A 15,331-nucleotide genomic window follows, 5' to 3' on the forward strand; every position below is an offset into this window, starting at 1 on the left:
CCAAAGGCTGCCAGGTGGGAATTCAGGGGTCGGCCTCCGAGGCCCCGCGTCGCGTTTCTGGAGTCGCCACCAGCACCTCTCTCCCTGCCGGGAGGATCAGCGTGAAGAAGCCCCTTCCTCCTTGGAGCCCTCTTTCCCCAGCGTTTCTACTGGGAAACCCATTGCTGATCTCCGCCTGGGACCTTCAGGGGCCGACGAGTGGTGAGGGTCGACAGGATTTTAAAGTACCTGAGATACCTGCCCTTAGTCTGGCTCTGCGTCCATCCGTTGCCTGTCAATCCGTATCTGTTGGTGTTCGGTCTTCCATTAGATAAGGGCTAAGTCTAGGTTTGAAAAAAACAGAAAAGGCCATTAGTATTGGGACTGAGAAAAGGCCTTTGGGTTGGTAGGCTCAGGAGAGCAGTTATCAACAGGGTGGGCGTGTGCCGGGGTTGCAGAGTGTTCAAGAGTGGGTGAGGGATGAGGGTGTGGAGGCGGCCGGAGCACAGGGAGACCTCTCCAGCCGTTTGGTGACGAAAGGGAGTATTGTATTGTATTGTATTCTATGCACATTTTTATATTCTGTTTTTTTTTTTTCACTTAGCTATCAATGAGCACTCTCCCATGTAGTTTTTTTTTTTTTTTGCGGTACGCGGGCCTCTCACTGTTGTGGCCTCTCCCGTTGTGGAGCACAGGCTCCGGAAGCGCAGGCTCAGCGGCCATGGCTCACGGGCCCAGGCGATCTGCGGCATGTGGGATCTTCCCCGACCGGGGCACAAACCCGTGTCCCCTGCATTGGCAGGGGGGGGCCCCACCCCCCCAGCACCCCCGCAGAACCGTGTCCCCTGCATCGGCAGGCGGACTCTCAACCACTGCGCCCCCAGGGAAGCCCCCCCCCCCCCCATATAGTTTTTAAGCACCATTTTTAAGGAAAGCATGTGCTCCATTATATGTAGGTATTGTAATTAATTAAATCAGTTCCCTGTTGTTAACATTTTGAATCTTTTGAATTTTTGGTTATTTTAGTAATGTTGGTTTGAATATCGTCGTCTACCTCTCTGATTATTTCTTAGAATAAGTTTCTAAATGATGGAGTTGAAAGCTATTCAAATGCATTTTTAAAATCTCCTTTTCACATATCTTCTTACTGCTTTTCCTCACCCAAAGGAAAATGAACGTTTCTGAGGGATCTGTTGCATTACAGGTCCGATCTCTTATTTCAGTGGTTCTCAAACTTTAATGCGTATAAGACTCAGCTGGGGAGCTTGTTAAAAATTCATTTTCCTGAGTCCCAGGCCCAATTGTTCTGACCCATTAGCTCTGGAGTAGGGCCCAGGAATCTACAATTTTAACAAATTTCCCTCTGTCTTTGATATAGGCATTCTTGGAACCACACTTTGAAAAATGTTTTTAAAATAAATGGCAAAACGGAATCAAATTTAGGTCACTTCCCCAAAGCCATTCATGCGTCTGGTAACCAGATTTGTACTCAGCTCTTTGTGACTTCAAAGCCCTTGTTTTCTCCATTACCTCAGACCTTCAGACCTTCTCAAGCCTTCTCATTGATGTGCCTCTAATAACTGCAGAAAGGGAACTGCAAGTGACCCCACTACAGGATTCTCTGGGATAGCTGAGAATGGCACATAAGTGCACAACGAGCCTCCATTAAAATCCCCCACTGGAAATTCTTAGGAATTCTTTCATGCTGCATAACAAAGACTAAATAAAACAATTTCAGTCCCTTGCTTGTTAAATTGATTTCATGTTTCCTGACTGTTTCATGCCAGCCCTTGTTGTAAAACAGTTGATGTAGGACCTGCAGGCAACTCTTGCCCAGAGGCAGGGACACTGCTCTGGTGTGCTCTGTGGGTTCAGGGAGGAAGTGGCAGACTAGACAGCAACTCCTCCCAGAGTCAGAAGAGAGGAGTACTGCTTTTGGAAACTCAATGACAGAGAAGCAAAAGGTGGTGGGCAGGACTAAGGGAAAGGGCCATTCATTAGAGATGGGGCCCTCTGTCCTTAGGAGAGCATTGGTATTAGTAGACCGAAGGGAGCTAGCATGGGGGTGAGGCTTTTTCTTTTTAAACATCTTTATTGGAGTATAATTGCTTTACAATGGTGTGTTAGTTTCTGCTGTATAACAAAGTGAATCAGCTATACATACACATATATCCCCATATCTCCTCCCTCTTGCGTCTCCCTCCCACCCTCCCTATCCCACCCCTCTGGGTGGTCACAAAGCACCAGCTGATCTCCCTGTGCTATGCGGCTGCTTCCCACTAGCTATCGATTTTACATTTGGTAGTGTATATGAGCCTTTTTCAATTTTAAAAATCTTCCCCAAATGGAATTTTATACCAGTTAATTTTTCCCCTTCTTTATTAGTCTTTATTTTTTCTCCTTTTATACCATGTCACATTTATTTTAGTAGTAACCTGGGATTATTGTGTGTCCTTGTGTGTTTAAACTAGTATATCTTAGAAAGTCATTCATTATTTACCACATTTAGCACCTACTATGTTTCAGGTCAGTTTGAGGCACTAGGAATACAAAAAACAGTGATTCTCTTTGAGAAGTAAGTTAATTTTACTGCTGTATGTTGACTTGGATTATACACAGTCTTCGACTTTTTCTTTTAACTTTTAATTTTAGACTTAGGGAAAAGTTGCAAATATTGTACAGAGAATTCACTCAACTTCCCCTAATATTAGCCCCTTACATAACCATTGCTCAGTTATCAATACTATTAACTAAACTATAGACTTTATTTGAATTTCATCAGCTTTCCTGCTAATGAATTTTCTTTCTGTTTCCACTGGCTGTCAAGGATCTTACCTTGTATTTAGTTATTTCTCCGTAGTCTCCTCCAATCTGAGATAGTTCCTCAGTTTTGCCTTGTTTTTCATTATTTTGACCCTTTTGAAGAGTCCCAGTTATTTTGTAGAATGAAGTTATTCTGTAGAAAAGTACTGATTAGTTATTTTGTAGAGAGCAATACATCACTGATTCATGAGGTTGATAGGTCTCATCACTGGTGATATTAACCTTCATCACTTGGTTAAGGTGATATCTGCTAGGTTTCTTCACTATAAAGTTACTGACTTTCCCTTTGTAGCTAATAATTATTTGAGGGGAGATACTTTGAGACTATGCAAGCTGTTTAAACTCATATTTTTACCTACTAATTTTAGCACCCATTGGTGGATCTCGTCTGCAACAATTATTTACAGTGGTGTTTGCCTAATGGTGATTTTACCCCCCATTTCCTGCTTCCTTATTGGTTGGAAGTTTAGTGTAAGAAAGAGCTGCCCTTTCCCATTTATTTATTTGATCATTTATATCAGTATGGACTCATGGCTATTCATTTTATTCTGTGGGTTAAAATACAATGCCATCATTATTTTCTTGCTCAAATGCTTCCAGTTTTGGTCATTAGGAACTCAGTCTGAGTTTAAATGACCTGTACACGTAAATGGCTGTCATCATTTCTATCCCACCCTTGCCCCCTGCCCAGGGAACTGTTAACCTAAAACAATAAAACAGCCAGTTATTTTACAAGCAAAATGGGTTTATTCTGGAGCAGCAAAGAATTGCAATTTGGGGCATGCAACTATGGCAAACCACATGCAAGTCCAGTAAAGCAAAGGAAAAGAAACTTTTTTATAGAGGAGAAGGGGAAATTGGGAGGCTCTGTCATAAACAAAAAGTCCATTGGAGGAAACTAGGAGATCGAAATATAGTGGCTTTTCATTGACTGAGTTGTGACAGTCTGTCATTTGCTGAGGTGTTGCCGGGCAAAGAGAAGAGCTTCTTCCTCCTGCTGGTGGTAGTAAAGTGGGGTCACTTCCTGCCAAAGATGCAAGGTGGGTCTCTTCCTATTGGGATCTGTATTGATGTGATCTGTATCTCCCCTTCTGGCCTCCCAGTTCCACTTCAGTGAGGTTTCCCTTTATTAATTTTCACAGAACCATTGCTTCTTTAGGGTCTGGGCAGTGATCACTCAGAAGCCAGGTAAAGGAACTATAATTGGGAGAATGAATACCAGAGGTCCACGGAAGGTAGGACAATGTGATTGCAAATAGTCAGCTCTCAGGAGCTCTGCAGGAGTAAAAGGAGTAGCAAAATATCAGCCTTTTTATTGGTGCTACCCCAGAGAGGCCCAAGGGAATAGGACCCTGTGCCTGGGGCCACATCTTGCGCACTATGAGACATCCAGTGTCTGCAGGATTACCAGATGGATTTAGAGACATTGAAATGCTGATTTTAGTGCTCTTGGCTGCCGAATGAAGACCACGTTCTTCCTCCTTGGTACTAGGTGCTTAGTGAATATTTATGGAGTGACACCTTGTGTCCTCTCCTGACCTCCCACGGTGGTGTAAAAATGTGTGCATATAGAGATTCTCTGAGAATGAGAATGATACTTGGCATTCATGCTGATATACCCTTTGTTATAACTTGTCTTCCATGCTAGATTTTTGTTTATGGAAAATTTCAAGCATACAAAAAAGTAGAGTGAAAAAGAAAATGAACTCTCAGATACCTATCACCTTGCTCAGTACTTTTCAATATTTTGCCAATTTTATTTCAACTATTTCCCCCATTTTCAGGGTTGGAGCTGGCGTATTTGAAAACAAATTGCAGACATTACAATCTAAGGAAGGACTGAAATAAACTCTGAGTGCAAGGACTATACCTTAATTCCCTTGGTGCCTAGCACTATGCCTGAAAATAGCAGGTGCTCAGAAAAGACTGGTTGAATTGAGAGGAGGAAAAACAAAATTATGAGAACATCATCATTTTGAACTAACCCTAGGGCAGACCTAGAAAGGAAAAGGGTGGTGAGTCTTGCCCTAAAATAACTTCTTTCATGTTACCTGAATTTGTTCTCTATAACCATGATTCCCCTGTCATCTTAAGACAGCCTTGACTGAAAGAGAAAATTCTTTTTAGGAAGAGTTCAGGGTCTCTCATTTATTTAAATGTTTTTACAAAGAAGTCCAATCTGATGATGTTTTCCCAAACACCAACCAGGAGCGACCTGCCCTAAAAAGAGCTCTCTTTAAAAAATCATTATTATTATTTTTTAATGATAAGAGTGGTATATACTCATTGAAAGAAAAACAGGAAATTACAGAGAAATAGAAAATAAAATTATTCAATATGTATTTCAATATGTAATTCCAGAGATAACATCTTGGTTAGCATGCTGATAAAATTTGAGCATGAATCATATTGGTAATCAGAATCAACAGATATTTATATCCTTGGGAATGTACTAGGTGTGTTTGCTGTGTCATCTCATTAAATTCTTACAGCTATGTTGTAAATTAAGCTAATTTTTAAAAATCATTTTATAGCTGGGGAAATGGAAACATGGGGAGAGTGTTTGCCTTCAATCTGATAAGCAGGCGGGGCAGAGCTCTCTTGAAACATTATCCCTCTATAAGCAGCTCTTAGGAAAACAATGTTCCCTGTCTAACTTTTCCAAGACTGAGATTTTATCAAAAACTGTTGCCAATCCTAGCATTTAAGCCTCCTGCAATTAAGTCGGCAAGAGGTAGTCTGGCTCCAGAAAACTGCAGACTTACTCTTACCTGGAGGGAAGAAAACAGACCTCCAGGAAACTATTTCAGAGACAGTCTCAAGGAAAGGGACAGGAAGAGACAGGTAGAAGGCTGCATGTTTCAAGGGTTTGTGCCAGGCACACCCAGGTACCAAGGGGAGGAAAGAGACTGAAACGTCCATGTGAAGGATGTGGCAGAAGCCCAGGCTTTGGAGCTGAGCACGTGGGCTCAGACCCCAGCTCTACCACTTAGTAGTTGTGTGAGCTCAGGCAAGTTCCGTAATCTCTCAACCTTCATTTTCTCCTCTATAAAATGAGGAGACTAATAATTCTTACCTCACAAAGTTGAGATGAGAATTAAGTAAGTTAATACAAGTGGTTTAGCCCCAGTGCATGGCACAGAGTAAATGCACAAATAGATCACTCTTCTTATATAGCGATTAATCTTCTAATTAGTTATTACTGCCTCAGCAAGCCCCTAAGCAAGGCCTACAGACCCTAAACAAGACCCTAAACACAGGCCATACTGTTTAATTGCTTCCTGGGCCAAATCATCTCTCTTGTGGTTTGATCCAGGAACCTAACCTACGTTTATAACATGGTGTCTAGAGAGAAATGCGTTCTAGGTTTCCCTCAAACTCATGTAGAGCTAAAATTTTGGAATACTACCCTTAAGTAAGTAAGAGGCTATCTTGAGAGTTGCTAAGGGTGTTTTTAAAAAGTTAATTAATTAATTGATTAATTTTTGGTTGTGTTGGGTCTTCACTGCAGCGGGCTTTCTTTAGTTGCAGCGAGGGGGGGCTACTCATTGTTGTGGTGGTGGGTTTCTCATTACGGTGGCTTCTCTTGATGTGGAGCACGGGCTCTAGGCGTCTGGGGTCAGTAGTTGTGGCTCACAGGCTCTTGGCACACGGGCTCCGTAGTTGTGGCACACAGGCTTAGTTGCTCCGTGGCATGTGGGATCTTCCCGGACCAGGGCTCGAACCTGTGTCCCCTGTATTGGCAGGCGGATTCTTAACCACTGCGCCACCAGGGACGTGCGAGTGTTTTGTTTTTCTTTTTCACAGTAAATTACCACATCCCCACGTCTCATTTATTTATTTATTTATTATTTATTTAATATTTATTTGGCTGTGCCAGGTCTTAGTTGCTGCATGCAGTGCGGGCTCTTTGTTGAGGCACATGGGGATCTTCGTTGTGGCCTGTGGCATCCTTAGTTGCAGCATACAGGATCTAGTTCCCTGACCAGGGATGGAACCCGGGCCCCCTGCATTGGGAGCATGGAGGCTTATCCACTGGACCACCAGGGAAGTCCCTCACATCTCATGTAAAAAATCAACTTTGTTTTCATTACAAAAGGACAAAAGTGTGTCATACTTTTACAAAAATGAAAGAAAAGGGTAAAAAGCACCCCTGGCTAATCCCATACTCCTAACAGAATTATTGCTAGCTTTTGGTAATATTTCTTTCTAGAGTTTTCTTAACTCTATAATTTTAGTGGTAATCATATGCAAGAATTTATTTTCTGTTTTTGTTACTTAAGATTTAATCATATGTGTTTTTGTGTTATTTTGGCACAGAATATATTTTGGTCCCCATTCTGTCCATTTAATTGAGGATATGTTTGCTGTGGAGATTCTGTGTCCTGGCTTTAGCATTTTCTGCACTCTTCTGATAACACGTTTAGAATTTGAGGAGAGACGTGGTTTTGGTAATGCAGAGAGGATGTGGGGCCTTGCGAAGTAGACTTCATCATCTTAGTGCATTTACCATGGTCCAGGGAGGGCCCTCAGCTATGTGGCCTCAGAAACTGGATTTTTCAGGAACTAAGAGCATAGCCACCTCTCACAGATGAATTCATACTATCCCACTACATGCAATTGAAGTATGAAATCAAAATAACAACCCATCACCTGACAGAAATACAGTACAGTAGAGTGGTGATTCCGGCAGCCACCAGTGTGTCTGCCTGTAGGTCATCCCTAGTCTAGAGTCATTTAATGTAAAGTAAAATAATATAACGATCACAACAGTGATGGTCCCCACTTAGTGGGTGCTTACTGTGCATCAGGAGGTGGGCTAACACTTTACGTATTAATATATTAGGTCATCCAGTCCCTCAGTAACTTCTCTAGGAAGGTACAATTTTTATCCCCATTTTACAGGTAAGGAGACCAAGGCTCAGTGAAGTGATGGGCTCGAGGTTTCATAGTTTCTGTCTAAACCCAAACCCCAGATCTTAAACACTGTGCTGTAGTTCTGTTATTCTTACAGATATTTGGCCTCCTGTGTTGGCATCCTTTTGTGTTCCTTGCCGTCTCCCCAACCTCCTGGGATGTGCCCTGTGCCAATGTCTCATTGTGACGATAACATTGATAACTGAAAAATCCTTGATTTTTCATCCTCTGTTTCAAGGAACATGTTTTTCCAGCTCTTACAGAGGGAGAAGAGCTTTTGTTTTTTCCCTTATTTTCTCTTTGGATCAAAATATGCCCTAGAACAAGAGTTCACCTTCGCTTAAACCTGTGCCAGGAAGGGGCAACTAAGAAAGGGAACCATTAGGACTGTATTTTGGGCTGTGCCAGCTCAGAACTGAGGAGGCATTGACCGTCTCTTCTTTGTTTTCTCCACCGGTGCGGCATCTGGAAATGGCTTTTCTTCTGGGGTGAATGACAGCTGGGGTGAGAACCCAGAGAGAACTCCTGTGGTATATAGATGGTTGGATCCTTCTACATCCAAAATCTCTGGTTTTCTGATCTCTAAACTGTCGTTGGAGAACTCCCACTACTGTTAATCAGTTGGGGATAGGTTTTCAGTTTGTGCTGATGTGAATAATTTCAGGATAGGATTTCCATCTGAAACAGCATGTCTTTGTGATTGTATTTTAGGGATTGCTGGAGCGGAACTACCAAGCAGAAGCAGGCATTGCACTGTCAGTTGTCATCAGGTTTGCAATCAGATTGGAAAAGCTGAACTTGAAGCTTCCTGCCTGCAGTGAGGCCGAGAGATACCGACTGCTCGCATAATAAAAGACATGAGCTTCAACGTGACTCTCCACCTTTCCTATAAATTCCGATTACTGTTGCTCTTTACTTTATGCCTGACGGTGGTTGGGTGGGCCACCAGTAACTACTTTGTGGGTGCTATTCAAGAGATTTCTAAAGCAAAGGATCTCATGGCTAGTTTGAACAAGGGTATAGTTTTGGGGAAGAAAGGAACTGTGACAGAGGAAGCCTCTGTGAAAAAAGCAGACCTTAACAACTGCTCTTCTGTGTCTCCACACCTCAGTAAGTATTTATTTTTTCTTTTTAACAAGTAGTACATACACTTTTTATTTGAATATAACAAATGTACAGAAAAGTACAAAAATCAGAAGTGTGCAGCTCACTTAAGTTTCACAAAATGAACATACCAGTGGAACCAGTATGTAAATTAAGAAATGGAATCTTCCCAGAGCCCCAGAGATGCTTCTTTGAGTCATGACCCGTACTCTAAGCTTATATTCCATCCATTAGATTCTTTTGAACTGTACGTAATTGGAAACATACACTATGTACTCTATTGTGTCTGGCTTCTGTTGCTCAACATTATGTTTGTGAGCTGTATTTGTATTGCTGACAGATAGTGTTTATTACGTGAACATGCCCAATTTGATCCTCCAGCTGCAGAAGTCTCAGCAGGCATGTCAATAGGCGTGTGTGATGCGCTGGGGGTCGATTGACCCAGGCCGGTGGCTCTGCTCCCAGTGTTTCTCATCCTCCTGGGACCAGCGGGCTAACCTGGGCATGTTTTCCTGGCATCTGCAGGGAAATGACAGCACGTCCAAGCTTCCACTCATGGCATATCTATTAACATCCCCCTGGCCCACCGTATGGAGTCGAGGGACAGGATAGTATGTTTTCAGTGTTGTCTTAGTTTATTTCTGTGTTTATTTCTTAAATATGTTGTATGTTTTGATTCTCCTTTGACATCTTGCCTTTCAATTTAAATGAATAAGAAGTTGGTCTTTGGGAGCACGTTAATTAGGAAAAACTCCACAGCGATATTCTATGTAACCCACAAAGGTTCTGTCAGACCTCTGATTCTCCAGAACATCGAAGCGCTTAGAGTTCTCCAGATAATCCTTGGAGTGTCTTTCCAGAATGCCTTTCCTCAGCCCATGTGTGTCTGGCGGATTCCTGTCTAGTCATCAGAAATCTAGTTTAGATCACTTCTCTCCCAGAAAGGTTTCTGGGACTGCCCCAGAGTTAATCTTAGGCTCCCTGGGTGCTCCTCCACCTTTGTTTCTGTTGTTGTGCTGGTCAGTGTATTGTTTACACATTTTGTTGTGCTGGTCAGTGTATTGTTTACACATTTGCCCTTCTTCCCCTGGAGACAGTATGCAGGCGGGATGAGGGCACGGTGATCCTTTCCAGCTCTATGAAGTCCAGAGCTCCTCCCTGGTCCTACAGAGGTGGCTCTCTGCGTACACTTAATTAGCTCTCTGGGTGGGCAGTCTAGGGCTCTTCAGAGGCTTCTTGCTTTTAGCGGCACAAAACCTGCAGATCCTTTTTCCTGATTGCATCACAGACTTGTAGTGTGATCATACTGGCATGCTGCTTCTCTGTACTCAGTCACGGAAAAGACAAAACATTATTCCGGATTGTTCAAGGGAAATTGTTCTGCTCACAGATTACACAAGTTGAGATAGCAAAATGAGTTACTGAAATGCAGATCTGACTGGTATCATCCCCCTTGTTCAGAATTCTCTCAACATACTTAAGCAACAGATGCATTCATGAAAACAGATGGGCAGTGACACGGTACTGAGTATGGATCCAGAGGGCGACATAAGTAGCGACAAATTAAGATGGGTCATTAGTGACCCAAGGAGGAATAAAACTTGAGAAAATATGACGGGGGCGGTAAGGGAGACTGCTAGAGTGAGTGGAAGCAGGCACCCGAAGATTGGGCACATGTTAAGTTACTACAGTGAGGGAGTGAGCGAGGGGACTGATTTACATCAGACCTGTTGCATGGGGCTCTTTCCGGGGCCGAGAGCAGAGACATGGTCAGGTTAATTCAGATGATGGGGTTTATGGACAGGCTACACAGGAAGACATCTCTACAGCCATCCCATCGTCTCCCAGCAGCTCTGGTAGCTTGCCTTTCCTTGTAACTCCTTTCCTTACTGTTTGTTTGTAGGGATTACTGCCTGCCGACTCTATGTCTTGTGTGTAGACCCTTGTGGAAAGGCTCTTGTAGGTCAGTTATTTGCTCTTGGTGCTGTTGGGCAGAGTCTGTCAGCCATGCTGTGGACAGTAGAGCCTGGTCTAAGCAGCCATGGCCAGGGTAGGAGATGGTCACATGAAGCAAGGCACAGTGACATACATTGGAAAGGTGGGTGACTGCTTTGCTCCAGAAGAAGACAGCTCAGTTTGCAAGTACCTTGAACAGTATATGTGGAGTTTTTCTTGTTTTTTTTCGGCCATGCTGCGTGGCATGTGGGGTCTTCGTTCCCCGACCAGGGATGGAACCCGTGCCCGCTGCAATGGAAGCGCAGAGTCCTAACCTACTGGACGCCAGGGAGGTCCCGAGCTGTAAAAAGCGTGTTCCCTAACCAGAGCTCTGCCTCCTCTCCTACCAGTCAGTATTCCCTGTTCATTCGGGTCTGAGGCGAGGGTCAGTGGCTTCAGCCTTATCTTTAAAGCCTTGCACGAGATTGGTTACCATGGATGGTCTTGCGTTTCATCCAGTCAGGCTGTGTCCAGACTCACTGAGCAATGCCCCATTGGGGATTTCGCCACGTGGAACAAAGGGAGGATTCTTGCGGTGTTGCCCATACCTGTTACTGCTGAGTTAGGGAGGGAGGCTAGTTTCTATTTCCTTTCGCTGCTTTAGTTTCAGGCAGTTAGAATAGCTCTCAAGAGCTTAGGGAAGGACCTTGGGGAAAAGGGCCTTGTCCGTGAGCTTGATTCCATGGAATGCTCTTGATCTTTAAGAGACTTCACCCTCCTTTGGAATTTTTTTTTTTTTATGACAACAAAAAAAGTTGGATTGATTGATTCATTCATTCCATGGGTGAGGCTTCCTTTTTTTTTTTTTCCCCTCTTTGGAATTTTGAGAAGGAAAAGAGGTTAGAGCAAATTTGAAGTTGCTCAGTCTACCCCTGACCTCTGCTCTTCACCAGGGTCCTCAGAACAGAGTGTATTTTCTACTTACGGATGAATCATAGAGCCAGGACTGGTTACCCAGCACAAGAGAATGGTCTTATATGTCATTTGCTTGTTTTTGCAGCCAATAACCTGAGTCATAGATTCTGTGGTTATAGTTTGTGACCAAATGAGGCTTTACAGTAGTTCTCCTTGTGTGCCAGACAGCTAGCACAAAGTGTGTGACATGTACTAGCTCCTGTAAGCCTGTCAGCCTTTGACGAGCTTGTTCGTATTAGTCCCTGTGTCCTGTTTTTATTGTAGAAGGCCAGAACAAGCTCGTTTTCAAACCAGATCTCACTCTGGAAGAAGTACAGGCAGAAAACCCCAAGGTGCACAGAGGCCGGTATCACCCTGAGGAATGCAGGGCTTTGCAGCGGGTCGCCATCCTCATCCCTCACCGGCACAGAGAGAAGCACCTGCTGTACCTGTTAGAACACCTTCACCCCTTCTTGCAGAGGCAGCAGCTGGAGTATGGCATCTATGTCATCCACCAGGTGAGTGTGTGGGCAGACCAGGCCTTTGCCCGCCACACCCTCCTCTCTGTGAGGCGCTTCGTCTGTCTTGGGTAAAAGGGCATCAAACTATCATCAAAGGTGAGGTCTCTTACCTCATTTATCCTTGAAAGTAGTAAAGGCACTTCTTGTCCCAGAGTGTGGAATAATGGGATAAGTGCTGGGAAATTTTACTGGCTCTTAAGTGATCCTCTGGAGGAAGCCTGTTTTCTTTCGTGAGCCCTTCCATTGCGGACAGTGAAGCCCAAAGATATTTCCCTGGAACTGACCTTACATTGCCTTCTGCATTTGCTATACACTACACAATGAGATGTTGGAACTGTGCTTTATTATTGAGCCTGGCTATTCAATGGGGATCTAGACAGGAGTTGACTACTGTGTGTTAACCACCATGGAATTCTATGACTGTCTCCACCTTTCTGCCTTTAACTTTGCCACTATCTATTATGTAGAACATTATGTTTCGTTTTCACTTTTTTTTAAAAAATAAATTAATTTATTTTTGGCTGTGTTGGGTCTTCGTTGCTGTGCGCAGGCTTTCTCTAGTTGCAGCGACTGGGGGCTACTCTTTCGTTGCGGTGCGTGGGCTTCTTGTTGCGGTGGCTTCTCATTGCGGAGCACGGGCTCTAGGCGTGAGGGCTTCAGTAGTTGCAGCACGCGGGCTCAGTAGTTGTGGCTCACGGGCTCTAGAGCACAGGCTCAGGAGTTGTGGCGCATGGGCTTAGTTGCTCAGCGGCATGTGGGATCTTCCTGGACCAGGGATCAAACCCACATCCCCTGCATTGGCAGGCGGATTCTTAACCACTGCGCCACCAGGGACGCCACTAGTTTTCACTTTTATGATTCACTTTTTTGGCTTCCAAAAGCATGATTTAGTAGGAGCACGGTAAGTATTAGTGTAGCCTGCTTTGAAGAGTTTAGCTCTAAGTGGAGTGGGTGATTTAAGGTGCCTCTATCTGTTGTTAACATTTATTGAAAGAAAAATAAGACATCAACAACTATACAGGGCTATCTTTTCAGAATTGTCCTGGGCCATCCAAATAATTCCCCCTCAAATCCTTACAAATGCTCCGAATGCAAGTAATATCATTAACTATATGCCTAATATTGGTTATAACTGGTAGTATTTGTTTTAGGAAAACTTTTGACAGATCAGAGGATGCTGTTCTGCAGTGTATACTTTATAATAAACTGGGGGTCTTAAAAATTAATGTGCATGTATATATTACATCTATCCCCATTTCGTGAGGATTTGAAACAAAATTTAACTGTTACATTGGTTTATCATTATTTTTGTTTTTAACATTGTTAGTCATTCAGAGTTCTTACTCAGGACAGCAACCCCCCCAGTATATAATTTTATGAATAGAAAAATATGTCTGCTTTGTGTTATTCTTTTCAGGAAAGTACTGTGGTGAGTTTTGAGAACTGCCTGTACTTCTGTTATGATAAACTGTTTATTGAACTGGAATTTATTCTTAAGGAATTGGATCCAAATAGCCATGAAAAAATTACTACTGTAAAAAAATGTTTCATACTATAGCTTTGATTATATTACTGGTTTACTGTGTTCTTTCCTTACCCAGTAACGAATGTCCTCTGTAAGGCCACTATGAGGATTAGTGTCTGCCATGAAGTGTTAAATCCGGGTTCTCTTACAGTGATTCCATGAGACTTTTAAGTAGCTTAGGTATATGAGCAGTAACCTTCTCTGTTTATAGGTCAGGATTTCTTGATCCTTTCTGGCAAGCTATATTTTTGGGGGAGCTTAGTGTAAGTTTGTTACATGGGGTAAGATTGGGATTAGCTAAGAGCTGAACAGCGAAGCAGTGATTCTACTTGGCATGACTGGTATGTAAGAAAGGTTTTGTGGTTTTACATGGAATAAATAAAGGTATGTTTAAAATTTTTTTAGAGTTATCTTTATTAGTATTTTAAAACTATGGTTTTTAAAAAAATTGTTGTAAAATACACATAACATAAAATTTACTATCTTAACCATTTTTATTGTAGAGTTCAGTAGGGTTAAGTTTGTTCACATTATTGTGTAAATAATCTCAACTAATCTTCCATCTTGCAAAACTGAAACTCCAAACCTATTAAACAACAGCTCCTCATTTCAAGGTGTTTTTAGTTATGGAATACAAGTATGTATGAAGCGTAAAGAAAAACACAAAAGGCCTGTTATTGTTATTGCATCTACTGTGTCAGATTTTCATGTCATATGTATACTCTTGTGCATTAGCAAGAATAATACCAGCTCCTGCATGTGAACTGAACAGGGGAACAGTGTGAAATCTTGTCTCAGGAGCTTTTCAAGTTTTAATTTCCATATCTATAGGCTGGAAGTAAAAAGTTTAATCGCGCCAAACTCCTGAATGTGGGCTATCTAGAAGCTCTCAAGGATGAAATTTGGGACTGCTTCATATTCCATGATGTGGACCTGGTGCCCGAGAACGATTTGAACCTTTACAAGTGTGAGGATCAGCCCAGGCATCTGGTGGTTGGCAGGAACAGCACTGGGTACAGGTAAGGCGGCTCTGCTCACAGCTGCCTTAGGTCAGAAGCCTGGCCTGTTATCATCAAGGCTGTGCAGACACTGTGTCCAGCGTGTCTGCAGAAAATGAGAAATAGGAAAAATGGTCCATGATATATCACTTAAAGTTCAAAACAGGAATTAGAGAAATTCGATTTTTTTTCTTATTAGGAAAAAATCTGCCAGCAGCCTTGGCAGAGGATCACAAAGATAAAAAGGGAGAGAAGATGGGAGGGAAAATAGTCCAAGCTTTGCAAATGGCGGCCAGCCTCGCCTGTAGGGCCCGCCTGGTGGAACTTTTGCAAGGGCTCCCACGCTGAGTAGAACTCAAGTAACTTAGCTATCTCTCCCTGCCTTCTGCCCCTAAGAGACAACAAGAGTGTGCCTCCAGGTCAGCTTTTAGGCCTCTTTTGTGAGACTGTGATGTTTGTTTCCAGACTGAGTCCGGAGGGAGACTGGGAAGGGGCATGTCCATCGAGTGGTCTGCTCAGGAGCCAGGACACCCAGGACAAGTTCCCTTCTCTCAAAGTCACTGTGGGAAGAGCCC

At 43.1% G+C, this 15,331-nt stretch overlaps 1 protein-coding gene across 3 annotated transcripts in view; it reads left to right on the top strand.

Annotated features, from left to right (window-relative positions):
- Nucleotides 1–15,331, top strand: part of B4GALT4 (beta-1,4-galactosyltransferase 4) — a 26,054-nt gene that overhangs the window by 374 nt on the left and 10,349 nt on the right. For 2 of the 3 annotated variants that reach the window (XR_003006125.1, XM_024766666.1), the window contains exons 1-4: nucleotides 23–201; nucleotides 8,431–8,829; nucleotides 11,998–12,230; nucleotides 14,590–14,777. Coding sequence is in view for 2 of the 3 variants with exons in the window: in XM_024766666.1 (XP_024622434.1) it covers nucleotides 8,577–8,829; nucleotides 11,998–12,230; nucleotides 14,590–14,777 (674 nt within the window). In the remaining variant the exon portion in view is untranslated. Of the gene's footprint in view, nucleotides 1–22; nucleotides 202–8,430; nucleotides 8,830–11,997; nucleotides 12,231–14,589; nucleotides 14,778–15,331 lie in introns of those variants that run through there. The other variant, XM_024766572.1, reaches the window with a different exon arrangement.

This window comes from Neophocaena asiaeorientalis, unplaced genomic scaffold (assembly GCF_003031525.2).
Source record: "Neophocaena asiaeorientalis asiaeorientalis breed wild unplaced genomic scaffold, Neophocaena_asiaeorientalis_V1.1 scaffold500, whole genome shotgun sequence".
NCBI lineage: Eukaryota > Metazoa > Chordata > Mammalia > Artiodactyla > Phocoenidae > Neophocaena > Neophocaena asiaeorientalis.